At 37.5% G+C, this 16,307-nt stretch overlaps 1 protein-coding gene across 1 annotated transcript; it reads right to left on the bottom strand.

Moving 5' to 3' along the window:
- Positions 1-310: 310 nt before the first annotated feature.
- LOC149179215 (uncharacterized) lies at positions 311-4,639 on the bottom strand. Its single transcript, XM_089422388.1, has 2 exons — positions 3,773-4,639; positions 311-3,562 (listed from the first exon to the last, which is right to left on the bottom strand). Exons 1-2 carry the CDS (start codon positions 4,637-4,639, stop codon positions 311-313), a joined length of 4,119 nt encoding a protein of 1,372 aa, XP_089278514.1.
- Positions 4,640-16,307: the final 11,668 nt, after the last annotated feature.

Here is a 16,307-nt window from a genome sequence, read left to right on the forward strand (position 1 = left end):
TTCTGTTCCCGAGCAGAGGAGGGCCGACAGTGGTTACGATCCCTTCCCACAGCTTGTTGCCCCCAACTTGGGATTGAACAGAGCTTAAATGAGTGTAGACACAGTCCAGGAAGCGCAGGTATGAAGCGAACCTCGCCCCAACTCTCAACCACCAGCTCGCGGCATCGACACTCAGCGTTCTGTGTATCCCCCTTAACGCGTTGAGCTCCCTTCTCCATCCAATCCTCATACTTAAGCCCAATAACATTTCTGTTGAAATGACCTGCATTGAATGCGCATTGCAGGCTTGCCATCCCCTCCAGCGGCTCCATTAAGGATGCCCTGATGCCTTTCCCGTCTTGATGTTTCGACGGCTTGAGGCATTAAAGGCCCATGCTTTTTCACGTGGCAGCCCATGCCCGGCATGTGGCTCACCCTTGTCCATCTCGATGACACCCGCATCCGGGGCGATAGCCTCTGCTAGGATCAGGCTTTGACACTCCTGGAGCTGCTGCCTGTTAGAAATGATATTTGTGTCTCCCGATAAGAGAGAGTGATCAGTCTCTGTCCCAATGTTAGCAAGGAGATCCGCAATTTTGTTGCCCTCCCGTTTAGTGTGTGTGAAGGAGATGGCTCTAAAATTGCTGAGCTTCTGTGCTAAGTCATTCAACCTTGCTTCAAGCCTCCAACTGGGTGCTACTTTCCTTGCGTTCGAGCCATTCTGAAGACGGGTGGCCATGTTGATAAGAATCTGGGAGTCCCCTTCTACAATTAGGGGTTGTAGGTTGAGATTCCCTGCTTGCACCAGGCCTTGCCATAGACCTTCCAACTCTGCTGAGTTGTTAGTGTCCCACCCTAAGTTCCCAAAATAAATCCGTGTGGGTTTGCCTTCAGAGTCCCTTAATATACCCCCGTATCTTGCTGCGCCAGGATTTCCTTTGGAAGCCCCATCGAAATTTAGCTTGTATGAATTTTTGGGAGGGGCTTCCCATTGACAGCAGTTCTTGCTATTGATATTAGGAGCACTGCTCTTGAAAGAATCAAGGGGTAGCTGCAGCTGCCAATTATCTAGAATGTTGTGCTCATTATCAGTGGAAGGGAGGTCATCCTTAGTCCATACCTGAAGCGCCATTGTCTCTTGAATGTTCTTATGAATCCTGTTCCAGGTTTCCTCTAAAGGAGATTGCTTGTCTTTGAAAATGCGCTGATTACGTTCCTTCCATATATTCCAGAGGACAATCCCCGGAACAATACTCCATAGATGGTTAAGGATCTTGCTGTTGTAGGGCTGCATTGGCCAGAGTCTTAAGGAATTGATGATGTCACCCTCTCCCCTGCAACTTTTTTGACATCTGAAACTGACCTTGTCCCATAGTTGATTGGCTAGAGGGCAGGTATCTAGAAGATGATGGAGAGTTTCTTCATTTTGAGAGCAATTAAGACAGATCGAGGGGCCATGAAAGTTCCGCTTTCTAAGCTTGTCCCAGGTGAGTATTTTTTTATGACTCACCAGCCAAAGAAAGTAGGCGATTTTTGGCCATGGTCCTAGCTTCCATATTTTGCTCCACACAGGGTCTGGGGGAGAAGGGAAGTTGCATAACAACCTGTAAGCTTCTGTAGTAGTGTAGGACCCCTTGGGTAGGTATCCCCATCTGAGAATATCCCCGCCATTATCCTGCCTGATACTTCTTTTCTTAAGTTCGATCGTGAGCTCTTCTTGCTGCTGCGTATCTGCATTGTGGAGAATTAGGTCGCTCCTCTTCCATTTCCTAAAGCTATGCTCCATCTCTGAAGACCAGAATTGGTGAACTGTTTCCTGCTGCTGGTCCAGCCCGTCAGGTATTAGCGCCGGGTGAAGAATATCTTGGAGTTTAGGCCGTTGGTTCCAAGCATCGGTCCAAAATCTTGCAGTGCGTCCGTTCCTTATTTCCCAGAAGCTGTGCTTCTGAATTAGCTGGTGGTGTTGCTTGGCCGCATTCCATATTGTAGACCCTTTTTCAGTAGGAATGAAACGGATGAGTTCCTCTTGAGGTCGACTACCGGCATACTTGGCTGTCCATATTTTTCCCCAAGGCTTATCTGGGCTAGTGATCCATTGCCACCAGATCTTGGCGTTCATGATGGAATTGCTGTGTTCAGGATCCCTTAATCCAATGCCTCCCTTTTCTTTGGGCATGCAAACATTGGTCCATTTCACCAGGGCCCATTTGCGATTGGTAGCTGCGCTGCTCCATAGAAAATTGCGCTGTAGGTTTCTTATACTTTTTAAAACCCATTTAGGCGCAGCTAGAATAGAAAACAAGTACAGAGGCATTGCCTGCAAAACCGATTTGATGAGGACGATTCGGCTGGCTAAATTAAGAGATCTGTAAGTCCAGAGATTGAGACGATTTTCCAATTTCTCAAGCAGGGAACGCCAAGCGGGTTGCTTGAGGGCTGAAGCCGATAGGGGAGCACCTAGGTATTTAGAGGGCAGAGAGGCCGCGGGGAACCCCAGGATGCGAGAAACATCAGTTTTGACAGAGGGCGGAGTATGGAAGAAAAAGATCTGGGATTTAGAGCAATTGATGTGCATGCCTGAGGCCTCCGAGAAATCTTGTAGGAGGGATTTTAGACGGTGGGCTTCTTGGGCAGAGGGATAACCAAAAAGCATCGTGTCGTCGACGAACTGTTGGTGGGAGGTGGCAGGGGAGTTATGCACGGAGATGCCTTTGATCTGATGAGAAAGGAGGGCTTGCTTGATGTGCCGCCCTAACCCTTCAGCCATAAGGACGAAGAGAAAGGGGGAGAGGGGATCCCCTTGTCGGATACCTCTTGAAGGATTAAAGGGACGGGAGGGGATGCCATTGACGAGAATAGAGAAATGAGTGGAAGTAATCAGGTTCAAGATCCAGCGGATCCAGGGAGAGCAGAAACCAAAAGCTGTAAGCATGTTATGAATGTAATTCCAGCTTAGTTTGTCAAATGCCTTGGAGAGGTCTAGTTTGAGAAGCATACCTGATTGCTTTGAGTGCTTGAGGGAATGAATAATTTCGTGAGAGAGCAGGATGCCATCCATTATGTGCCGCCCTTCCACGTACCCTGACTGTTCCGGGGAGATGAGCCCAGGTAGCAGAGGTTTGAGACGATTTGCTATGACTTTTGATATTACTTTGTAGATGACATTGCATAGCGCAATGGGCCTGAACTTGTCAGGGGTGATGGCGTCCTCCTCTTTGGGGATGAGAGTTATGAAGGTGGCGTTGAGAGAGGGCAAGAGTGAGCGCGTTGCCCTAGATTCTTCAACTATCTGCCAGACCTCCTCCTTTAGCATGTCCCAGAAGGAGTGAAAGAAGGTGGTAGAAAATCCATCTGGCCCCGGGGCCTTGCCTTCTTTGAGCTGCTTCATTGCTTCGTCCACTTCCTGAGGAAGAATAGGGCGCATTAGGAGTTCGTTTTGTTCCTCCGTAATGATTTTTGGGATGTTGCCCGTGATTTTGCGTATGGCCTGTAGCCGATCTTCTCTTTGGTCTTGATGGATCTGTTTGAAGTGGTTGAGGAGTTCCTCTTCAATCTCCTCATGGGTCTCTACTTTTGCCCCTGACTGTTTTTGGATGAAGGGAATGTTATTGTGCATTCTTCTCTGAACAGTAGTTCTGTGGAAGAATTTTGTATTACGCTCACCCTCCTTCAGCCATCTGACCCTTGACTTTTGTTTCCAATAAATTTCTTCCTGCTTCCTTCTGTTCTCCAGCTGGCTATGGATGAGGCGTTCCTGCTCCAAGGTGGCCTCCGAGTGTCCTACCACGATTACCCTTTGGTGAAGAATCTCCAGGTCCTGAGTGAGCTTTTGCTGCTCTTTGAAGATGTTTCCAAAGGTTTCCCTATTCCACCTTTTCAGGTGATCTTTGAGAAATCTTAACTTTTGCTGGAATTGATACATCTTTGATCCTTCTGGGGGAGTGAATGAGGCCCACGTAGTCTTCACAAAATCCTTGAAAGTAGGATGCGTGAGCCAAAATCCTTCGAATCGAAAGGGTCGTTTGGTTAAGTTACCTGGCCTTTGCCATTGTAGTGCTATTGGCCAGTGGTCCGATCCCGAGTGAGCAAGAATGGCTGCTGAGATGTCCCCTCCTAAGTGGACCGCATTGTCAGAGAGGAGGAAGCGATCCAATTTTGAGGCGATCTGGTGTTTGCCCGACCTGCGATTGCTCCAAGTAAAGGTGCCATTACAAAACGGCATGTCTATGAGAGAGGTTGCTTGGATGAAGTCCTTGAAGTGGCTGTCTTCATGCTCCATTCTGCGCCTACCTCCCAGCTTCTCTTCAGTTTTAGTTATCATGTTGAAATCCCCGGCAACGATCCAGAGTGGGTACCTTCTGCTGTTGCTAAGAGCTTCAATTGTGTCTAGAAGCGCTATCTTACTTCCAGTATCTTGTGGGAAATAAACATTTGACAAATTACCATAAATATTGGTGCCCAAGATATGAAAGGTTGCCTGAATAAGGTGGTGCGCCGCATGAAAATCAGAAAGGGATACCGCCTGGGTATTCCATGCTATTGCCAGACCTCCTGAGGCTCCGGAGGCGTCTACTGCTACCGATCTACAACCAGGCCAGGCTTTCGAAAGAATGCTACCTAGCGTAGTACTGTTACACTTAGTTTCTTGGAGAAAGCACATTTGTGGCTTTTCCTTTTTTATCATATGTTTTAACATCCTGAGTTTTCCGGGACTGTTAAGCCCTCTTATATTCCATGATACCAGCTTCATCATTAACCGTTGACAGAGGGTTTGTAGTACTTTGTCAACTGTGCGTATCTGCCTGAATCCACCAGGATTTTCCCGATCTCTATTGTCCTTTGCAGATCTGTCTTTCTGCCTCTTTTCTTTGTGTCTCTTGTGCGCGGACTTCCGTCCCATTGGCTGCCTGATTGTATTCCAAGTTGGCTTTGATAATAAGCTCGAGAAATGACCATTTCGAGCTTGTTGAGTTGGAGTTCTGGTATTGCATCGTATGCTTTTTTTTTACAAGCTAGTTCCAGCTCTAGGATGTCTAAGCCGTTCAGATCGATACTCTCGGGCTCTTCTTGCATGATTTGCACTTGATCGCTTTCTTCAGTGCTGATCTCTGGGTTCTGGGGACGTTCCGAATTTCCGTCAACTTCCATTTCTTTGATGATCTCTGGAGCTTCTTTCTGATCCCGTTTGAGAATAGAGGGGGAGATGACAGGAGAGGAAGATTTGGGAGGGGGTTGCGATGGAGGGGAAGGCGACGAGGAGGACGGGTGATCAGGGTTGGCTTCAGCGATGTGAGGCAGATTCTCAGAGGCTTGGCCAAGAATGTCAAAGTTGTTCTTGGTTACTGGGCCATGAGACTTGGAGGGCTGGGGTTTGAACCCATTTTGGGGTTTTTTGTGAGAACGCTTCCTGCTAGTGACTTTGGTGAAGCCATCCTGGGCAGGGGCATCAGAAGAGTCGGGAAAGCTATTTTGGGTGTTTTGAGGACAATCCCTGAAGAGATGACCAAGGGTATGGCATTTTCGGCAACGGAAAGGAACATGCTCATAATCAAGAGGCTGGATCCATTCCTCATCCCGATGAGCAAGAGTAACCGATTCTGGAAGGGCTTCATTGAGACGAATAAAAACACAAATTCGGGCATAGGAGATATACTTACGAGACTTGGTTTCTTCCGCTGATCTGATATATTCTCCCACCCCATTTCCTATCCTTTTGAGAGCTTCCTCCTCCCAATATTCATCCGGGAGAGAGTATAACCGAATCCAGACAGGCGCCCAGGTTAGATCTTCCTTGTCTGGGTTGAATCTGGGGATCCAGTCCCTCAGATACAGTCCGACCGAGTTAAAAAAGTATGGCCCTCCCACTAATATTCTGTATTTGTCCTCCAAGCAATAGAATATTGCTGTGAAAAAACCTTTCGGCCCGAGCTGTAGCGTAACATCCCCCTTTGGTTTCCATTTCGCCGCTATCCATCCATTTAGGGCTTTCTCAGTAGGCCAGAACCCTATGAACTTCCCGATGAGGGCATGATCTCGCATGAACTCGATTCTTCTGTCTATCATGTCTCCTGGCAGCTCGATTCGTGGTCTTTCCTTGGCAACTGGTCTGCAAGTTGATGAAGTGACCTTCAGACCTTCTTCAGGCTTTTCAGTACCCTTCTGGGGATTGCTGTCTTCTTCCTTACGATTTCTGTTTCCTTTGTTGCCGTTCTGGGGTATTTTCCCCCCGTTCAGGACCTCTCCGTCCACTGACCCGAAGACGACGCTTTGCGCCGGATCTTGCTGCGACGGGGAGGGCACTGACGCCCCCCCTGCGGCTGAGCCATTGTGAGGCCCTGGTGCGCTGCAGATCTGTACCGCTGCAGTGATCTTTTCTCTTCAGAGATGAGCTTGACTGGGGCGCTGTCGGCGCCGTCGAAGGAACGACCAGAGCCCTAGCAGAACCCTAGCAGAGCGCTCACGGATGTATTCTCCATTAGCTCTAGAGATGGTGTTATCAATGTTAATGTTTTGATTAACTAATGTTTTAATTAATTAATTAATGTTATATTATTTAAGGATTATTTTGAGTGAACAAGGTTGATTATTGTTGTAAATATAAGGTGGACTAAGTCTTAATGTTATCATATTTATCTATGTTTCATAATGTGAATATTGTCATATTTAGCTATGTTTGACTAATATAATTGACTATAATAATTATGTCCTAAGTAATTTTTCTTTTATTTATGTATTAATGATTAGTTAATATAGAAATTTTAATAAATTAATAGTATTATTAATTAATATTAATATGTTCATTTAAAGTTTTTAATTAATGTTATTAAATACTTTAATTAATGTTTTAGGTAAAATTTTAATGTTTTAAATCATTTTTTATTGTTTTAATTAATTCAAACATCAATTAAAATATTAGTGTTAATTAAAATATCAGGTATAATTGTTTACATTGGAATTTAATTAATTATTAGTGTTAATTATTGACATTTATATTTAATAAATTAATTAACACTCATAAATTAATTACTAATAAATTAATAAATTTATTAACATTGATATTTTGAATAATGCTTTAATGCTTTAATTAATTAATTGATGTTATAGTTACTGGAGAGGGCTTTAAGTGAATTAAGGTTGGCTATTGTCAAATAAGATAAACACAGGTTGACCGAAATATAACTCATATTTGACTATGTTCTATTATTGTAGTTCATTATACTAATTATATATTAAATATTTTTTAAATATATATTATTACTTTAATTAATATACCAATATAAAAATATTAATAAATTAATATTATTATTAATGAATATTAGTATATTAATTCAAATATTTTTCAATAAATGTTTTAATTAATATGTTAAGAGATCTTTTAACTAATAGAATAACATAATATAAAAATTAATTTAATATATTTAAAATTATAGTTTAAAAATTTAATATAATAACCACTATATTAAAATAATTTATAACCCTGGATTTCCTATACTATTAGTTGTATAATAAGAATCATAGGGTTGTATTATTATATACATTTTCTAATAAGCCTATGTCTATATCCTTAATTTAACCTGACAACCAAGTTCCGAAACACCCCACAATATATTATAATTTAACACTAATATTTAATACTTATTTATATTATTATTTAATATTTATTTATATTATTTAAATAACAATGAAACCCTAGTTATTATTGATTGATAATCATAAATTTTTTTGTTAAGGGGATACTTTACATAATGGAGTCAAAATTGGTTGGATGCAACAAGAAGTGTGGTTTTTCAGTAAAAATAATTGAACCCACTACATCATGGATAGTTTAATAAATTCATATTCCATCCACTATAGCTATCTCTCAAGTGAGCATTCCTTCGAATGGCATGCATAAGCAACCACTTAGGTAATGGAGTGGACAAAAATAACAAAACTCTTTACAAGTGGTGGAGTAGATAAAAACAATAGAGAATGTAATAGAGAATACGAACAGTTTAAAGTTTCAAAATCAATAAATAAATCCACTTTGCAGTGCATCCTTTATAAAAAAAAATTTTAATTCATTTTTCAATAATTAGCATAGGTTGGTTATTAACAACAGTAAATTTTTAATCATGTTTTATAAAAAAATAATTTAATTATGGTTTAAATATGTGATTTAGATATGCAAGTATTTCATTTGTTGATGGAGTGGCAACTACAACAATATACTAACATCTTTCAATTTAGCCCAAAAAAAAAAATTTAATTAAGAAAATGATTAAAGTAGCCTATTCCAATAGAAAAAAGCCTATCAACCTAAGAATTAAATAGTAGTTATAACTGATATTATACAGTGTGAATGACAATTAAAAAACTACAACCTAATATTTTAAACAATTTTCTAATTATTACAAACTATTATTTTAAACAATTTTATAAAAATAATTAGATAGTAATTATACCCTGATAAGCTATCCCATTGTCCCTGCGTCCGACAATGCAGGGACTCTAGCGATTGATATGGCGTTGATCAAACATTAATTGGTCCTTTGACAAAAAAAAAAATTGTGCGCTATCAAAATTTAACGAAACTCTTGGGTTGCAATTTCCCTTCACGCAAATTTTATCCGAAGTTTTGATTTGAGACTCTTATTGGAACCTTTGCGCGTCTCGAGGTAATGTTACATTGCTCATGCATCAACTGCCATACATGAACTTTTATAACATTTTAGGTTTCAAACTTCATACATCTCCCAAATTGATGCTCTGTTACACTTGCCAGTTGACACTTACACTTGCCACACGCCACACAGCTTGCTTACACCTGCCACACATGCTCATCCATCTTAAACTCGCCATAGGTTTACAGTGCTGGACAACCTCCCGAGCTCTGAAGAAGAGGCATAGCTGAACAGTAGTCTTACCCTACCGTGACGCAAGCATACGAATAATCTACCTCTTCAACCATTGGCCTTGGCCCTGGCCCTGGCTTGTTGCAAGTGCTGCAAGTTCAGTACACAAGGATTCATAGCTATGGACTCATCTGTAGAAGAAGCAGTGGATTTCTACAGACTCACGTGCAGAAGAAGTACTGAAAGGTATTTTCAAATTCCAAATTTGAGCAATTATTCAATCTACGGTAAAATAGTTACAGTAAAAATAGAGCAAAAACAAAAATACAAACCTCATTTGTGTTATTAAGTTTCCTCTATGTCACTTCGAATATCTAGTTTTGTTATGCCTGAACCTTTCTTTAAAAGTTATTTCAGGGCAAGGACCAGAAATTAAAATGAGAAAAAGCATCCATTACATTTAAAACAGTGTAAATAAATTAGAGTGATGTAACATTCATAAAATTCAAAGCATCGTAACCTTTCTTTAAAGCTTATTTCAGGGCGAAGATCAAAAGTTTAAAGCAGAAAAAAAGAGTAGCATTTAAAACAGTGTATATAAATTAGAGCGTTGTTAACTTTATAAAATTCAGAGCGCCATAAACGTTCTGTAAAGCGTATTTCAAGGCAAAGGCCATCATTTGCATTTAAAAGTGTACTCTCTACATTATGGCATTTTTAGTGTCCACTATAAGAAAATTTTGAAATTTGGTTGCAGTGTGATTTTTTGTTTTTTCATATATATATAAAGTTTACTAAAAAAATCTTTATATTTCACTCACCAAATTATGCGTCAAAACTTACAATTTCAATTAAACTTTACCAAAATTTAGATAACATTTACGGAAAGTTATAAAAAGAACACATGAACCTTTTGAAAATTCAGACACTCATTTAAATGCAAGAGCTATGCATTATGAATTCTTTTGTCCAAGCAGTATATTGTGATCCGTTTGCCTTAAGAGGCGTTCTTTAGTTTTAGTTCTTTTCATAAAGAGGATTGAATGCTCTTTCTCACACAAATTTCTTTAACAAATAAGCAACTTCAAATCAAACACTGGCGTACTGTTGATTGCAAGATTCCATGCGGCAAGAAAATATTTGCTTGCGAATTATCCCCAAACGCAGTGGATGGTCCGACGATTCTGGTACTTTCAACCTTTACAAATTCGACTTTAAATGCTCTTTCTCACACAATTTTCTTTAACAAATAAGCAACTTCAATTTAAACACTAGCATACCGTTGATTGCAAGATTCCGCGCGGCAAGAAAATATTTGTTTGCGAATTAACCCCAAACACAGCGGATGGCCCGATGATTTTGGCACTTTCGACCTTTACAAATTCGACTTTGAATGCTCTTTCTCACACAATTTTCTTTAACATTTAAGCAACTTCAATTCAAACACTTGCATATATCCCGCACAACAAAGATCAATTGACTATTTCAAAAAGCATACTTGAAGGATAAAATGTTCTTCTTAAAAGTCGGTTCTATAAGAACATGCTGCTGCTATATTTAAGGATGGAAATCGACAAAGGACAAAAGGCAAAAACAAAGAAATTGTCAATGAATATGCTCGAATGCTAAAACTGGTAGTTTACCGTATTCCTGATAACACTAATCGCCATAGTCATCAGAGCTCTCCCAAACCATCTCAATCATTCAATCCGAAGTTCAGGTGACAACTATGTGAAAAGGGTGAAGTGGAAACACGCTATAAAACATTGTGGTAAGGAGACAGGTGGCATGCCGAACTGGACACCAATCATTCAAATGAGAGATGGTTGTAATGTAATATCACTCCACGACTTCATAAATTAAATAATGGAGTAATATTTATTGTGTTATTCAAAACAAAATTTAGAAATATACAGCTGTAATACATGCAGAGATCATGGCATAATAAAATTTGACAATTGAATGAAATATAAATCACCACTTGTCCCTCTTTTTCCATAACTCAACGCCCAATGCCCCACGTGAACTATGCACAAGTGACACTTAATACTGATCTCTCTGCAACTTGATTGAGGGTGGGCATTTCCTATTGTCTGTTGTCCAGGAACACCAGGAGACCATCCCTTAGGTGAGCGGCAACACATTTTATGTCTATTATGTTATTATTGCTCTGATTTGCTTCCCATTTTCTGTGTTTGGGATTCTAATCCACCTTGCATTTGGTTGTTGACAGGTTACAGTTCGTTGACCTTCCTCCTTCACATGGAGGCTCAAACCATTAGGCTTTTGCTTGAGGGTAAGGTCTCCGGCATATTTGTTTTCATTGTTTTGGCCTTACCAGCCTCTTATGTTGTCAACTCTTGCTAATTCCATGAGAATTCCGGTAACCAAAATCTATTCATTGTAATCCTGACATTAATTTTGTCATTGGAGTAATACATGTTATACTTCGCAGATTTAGTTGGTTCGAAGTTTATTCCAAGTTTGTCCCATAACACCAAGATTGAACTTCAAAATAAGTAGTAAAAGCAATCAATCGTAATAAAACTACATTAATGCAGTAGTTATGACAAAGAGGAATGTATATCCCATAGCTCCAAGCATTAATATCTAGGGCATAAGAAGCATGATTCAGATCATTAAAACATACCTGTGTTAAGTTACTCCTATCTGAGGTGTGCAATCCCAAATGATACCAGGATCCTTGTCAACAGTGACGCTGATATTCAGGTAGGCACTGCTGATTCAAGGCTTCAAACCACAGGCAACAATTTTACTGCTTCGTTGATTCCCATAGGTCAACTCTACACAAAAATAGATACATGTACAGGTCACGAAGTTGTTACAAGCAAGATGAGTATGGATGGCTCGTGGCTCTCTTGGAGACTATCCAAACGTGTTTACTGGCAATACGGACTACCGCTACGCAGTGGCTTTTGTTTAAAAGATTAATACTCATCATCCCATTGTCTAAAAGACTAATACTATACAGCATGGCATTTTAGCTGTTCATAATGAACACTTTGGATGAATATTGTAGTGTAATAGATTTATGGTTGTTATCATACCACTTAACTTCAATAACAATAATCTTGGAGCTTCGCAGAGCATATTAATTACCTTGACTGATGACCAAACCTTCCAGCATTCACATTCAAAATGAGTTAACATTGTTCGACTGTCAATTGTTCGTTCTGTTCCAGTTTCATTGGCTGAGTCGATGGAATTTATTGGATTAGTTTTTTTTTTTTTTTCCTTTCCTTTCAAATCGGACCGTCATACAAGTTGTTTGCTGTCATGAGAAATCTCAATTCTTTTAAGCACAGATAACATGAAAAAGTGGTTACTTGCGCATACATTTTTTAGTTAAAGTATTTTAAGATATGCATGGTTTTTTCCTTTTTAAATTATTTTTCTGAAGCCATGTCATATAATCAAAGAGTTTTTAGATAATTACTCCAATTACATTAAGATAATATGTAATTTTAGACCGTTTACATAAGACCTAAATTTAAAATTTGCGAGTAATACTAAAGTTCTAATTTAAAAAGTGTCCATCATTAACGTATCTATTTTTGATGATTCTGGATCTATATTTCAATTAATTATCAATGTAATTTATTGAACAACCACTCATATTATATCTGAATGTATTATTTTGTGATTTCCTCTATCCATTTATGAATGTGTTTTTTTGTGATTTCTCTAACAATTTATCATATAGATGAAATAAAGTATATAAATAATTTCAGGTTGACAATGTTACCAACAAAAGAAACAGTGAAGATATGGGTAGAAATCCATTGGCGCAACACTCGTTAGAAGATGATAGATGCTTTTAATCTAACTATCAACTCACATTACATATATCTTGGCCCCGCTCTACCAACGCATGCATTTTAGAGGCAAGTGACGCAATCATAGCTAATACTCTTGAACATTAATATTGAACATTTCATTTTCAATTAAAAAAATAAATGCTTAATATGTTTTCCTTTATAAAAAAAGTATTCAGGATTTCAATCTTGAACAAAATTCTAAAGTTGAATGAAAGTCATGATGAGCACCAATAAAGGGTTTTTGCAAAACAAGGTGGTCGGATACATGTAGTTTTCTAAACCATTTTTCATTCTACTCTATCTATCATTAAATGCCACGCTGTCGTTCTCAGCATGGTGGTGTAACTGTGTTTCACTGTCATCTTTTCTGGTCATGTTTTGCATACACGCTGTATCTATTTAATGTACGGTGAGCGTGCAGAGAATTCTCCCTGGGAAGTCACATTTCATTTTATATATGTAGGCGTGTAGACAATTCAGTTCATAGAGCCGGAAAATCTAGGGAAATCACAAGTTTCCTACTGAAAACACAATGTACAGAAGCCGTGCTTTTGAAGCTGGAATACCTCTCCAGAACTAATCTCACAGCTGTTGATGCGAGGATTTATTGAGAAAAGAGGTGGTCTTCAGCGAATGGAAGAAACCATTTAATGCCGCCACTTGGATTCTCCGCACAACAACGCCGCCACGCGACCGCCTTGTTTTATCACTGGTAAACCTGCAAAGGTAGATAGATGCGCTTTATTCCATTAGACATCCAAAGTTTTTGAACACGGTAGGCAACATATTTCCCACTGCTTCCATTCGCCGCTTAGAATCATTGCGTCTCTCAGAGATTTATGTGAAAAGAGTCGGTTTTTTTAGGGGGAACAGAAGAGGGAAGCATGTGTTGTAAGTAGAGGTTTTCTTTAGGAGGCGAGTGCAGGATTTTTATAAATCTATTTCACTTACAGTTGTAGTTATGTCATATGATAAGATCTACAACGATTGTGCATACCTTTATTATGCAGTAAGCTACGATGCCGAATATCTCAACTTGATCTATGCCCCCAAAATAATATTAATAATAAATAATGGTGGTAATTAAGATTTATTTATTGCCCCCAAAATAATATTAATAATAAATAATGGTGGTAATTAAGATTTATTAATAATAAATAACGGTGGTAATTAAGTGATGGATTTAGATTTTTTTATTATGCAGAAAACTTTCAAACATTTAATTTTTTTTAATGTATAAATCTCTTTTAAATTATACAATTTACACTTATAATTGTAATATATATTTATTTTTATTTGAATAAAAAATAAAAATATTGATTAAAATATTAAATATAAGATTTCCAAAAATATTTTAATTATAAAAAATTAATTTTTTCAATTAATTATTTTATAAGTTTTTTAATTACTATATATGATATTGAAATGGTTTTTTTGTAAGCTTGGTAGGACTACATCATCATGTCCAATATATCATCTCAATCTCTCTAGGGGAATTGAAATGGTGATTTTCCATCAAAGAGTGCCTTAAGAGAGCACGCCATCACCATCTATCCAAGACCTCATGGACATGATATTCAAATGTTTTATTTAACATGAGCACTGAAATTTTTTATTAAAATGTTTAAATATTAGAAATATATTTTCAAATATATATTAATATTTTAAATCTTAATAATATATTTTTAAAGATATATTAATTTTAAATATTTTATTTATGAACTATATTTAGTTTTTCCTAATTAACTTTTGTATTAATGTTTTTACTTTTAATTAATTATTTTTTGATATTAAATATTTTATTATAGTTAACGTTTATATATATGAAGGTGAAGTTTATATTGAAATACATTAGTTAACATGGTCGTTCAAATTATTTATTTAAAATGTATATATATATATATATATATATATATATATATATATATATATATATAATGTTATTTAAGATAGACATTGAAATATTAATACTTAAAGCAATCATAATCTGAGTGAGATTATTTTTTTTAGAAGAAAGGGTTAAGGCTAATATATTAAAATCAGTTGGAGAGTATGTGACAACCCTTAAAATAGCATGAGATTTGTCCATAGAGGTTACATTTTTCCAAGTGTACAAAATGCTAAATTTAGAGTTAATGTTTTCCAAGATTAATGACGGGCCCCAAAATTGTATATTTTATTAGACCCATTTGATATTCTAGACACTTAAAATATTTATTTGACACCCTTCCTTTTACATTATAGAGTTAATTCGTAGTATTAATTGGTCCTTAGGAATTTTCATTTATCCTTGTTTATTAGCACGTAATATTATTTCGTTTTGTAGAATATTGTGAGAATATTGGGTAGATTCGAAGATTTGCAAGATGAGATAAGCTAGGGACTTGCTCCCTACTACAACATGGACAAAAATTGGATAATAAATTAACGGGATACTATGAAATTATTGAATAGATTCTCGAGATCAAGTGCTTGAAAAAAACTAAGAATGTGCTCCTTGTCATTTAATAAAGACTCATGTTGTTGGGGACCAGATCCATAATTTAAGGGATTTGGTTTCGAGGGGAGAGGGGGGGCATCAGCTATCCATTCGAGGACGATTCCTCATTATTGTGTATAAGTACCAATTTGAATTAGCCTTTAGGGGTCATAATTTTTTATAATTTTTTGAATAACACTTATATTCAACAATTCTACTTCCACCCCTAGTAGCGATGCACTTGATTTACTTTGAGTCATGAAATACAACTTCATTTTCAGCTTCTAAAGCTCGGTTTTCTTCATGGGACTCTGAGCCTCCGTCGACTTGGGCATCTCAAGAGCTTTAGAGCCGTGTTGTTTACTATTTATTTTATTTCTATTCATCTTTAACGTTTCTCTACTTAGTCCCTAGTTTGCACTCTTGAGTTTACTATTCATGCTCCACTTGATGTAGGTTAGATTAATTTATGATTGAAGTAATCTTGTTATTATTTTATTTAGAGAGTTACAAGTGTGATTTATTCTTCTTATAGCTTTGCAAGGTCCTTTTAATCATTGGAATGCTTGGATTAATTTACTAGGTCACTCTTCTCGGATTCCTCATTTTCTTACTAGTATTTTTCTTCTAAATTTTAGCACATGTTAACAAATCTCTTTTGAGTTATTTCCACTTGCATTGAGTCCTAAAAAAATTATAATTAATGAAAAATTTTATCCCACATCATTTGCACTTTTAGCTTGGGCATGCGGATACTAAGATTCGCTTACTAGTTCATTCCTCTAAAATTTATGTTTTTAGTAATAAATTTATGTTAAATTTTAGCACATGTTAATTTCAAGTTGATTCCACTTAGATTGAAGCCTAGAAACACCTAAATTAATAAAAATATCTACTCCATATCATTTTCACTTGATCAACTTAGTAATTTTGGTGCTTAGTTCAACTTACTAATTCATTGTTCTAAAAATTTGGTAGGCTTGCAAGAGACCATTAGTTTGAGCTTTCACCTTGTGCAAGATGGGATACTAAGTATATCTAATCTTGGAAAGGACCTCTAAACTCGTTTTCAAAATCTGATAATGGTTCCCCACCTTCAGTTCACTTCTAGAGTCCTTGAAATGCTTTTGGATGCAATCTTGTAGAAATCTTATAACATCTTTTACCACCACGCAA

Source organism: Pinus tabuliformis, chromosome 4_1 (genome assembly GCF_031772625.1).
Source record: "Pinus tabuliformis cultivar Carrire ecotype Pingquan chromosome 4_1, CPIR1, whole genome shotgun sequence".
In the NCBI taxonomy this organism is placed as follows: Eukaryota; Viridiplantae; Streptophyta; class Pinopsida; order Pinales; family Pinaceae; genus Pinus; species Pinus tabuliformis.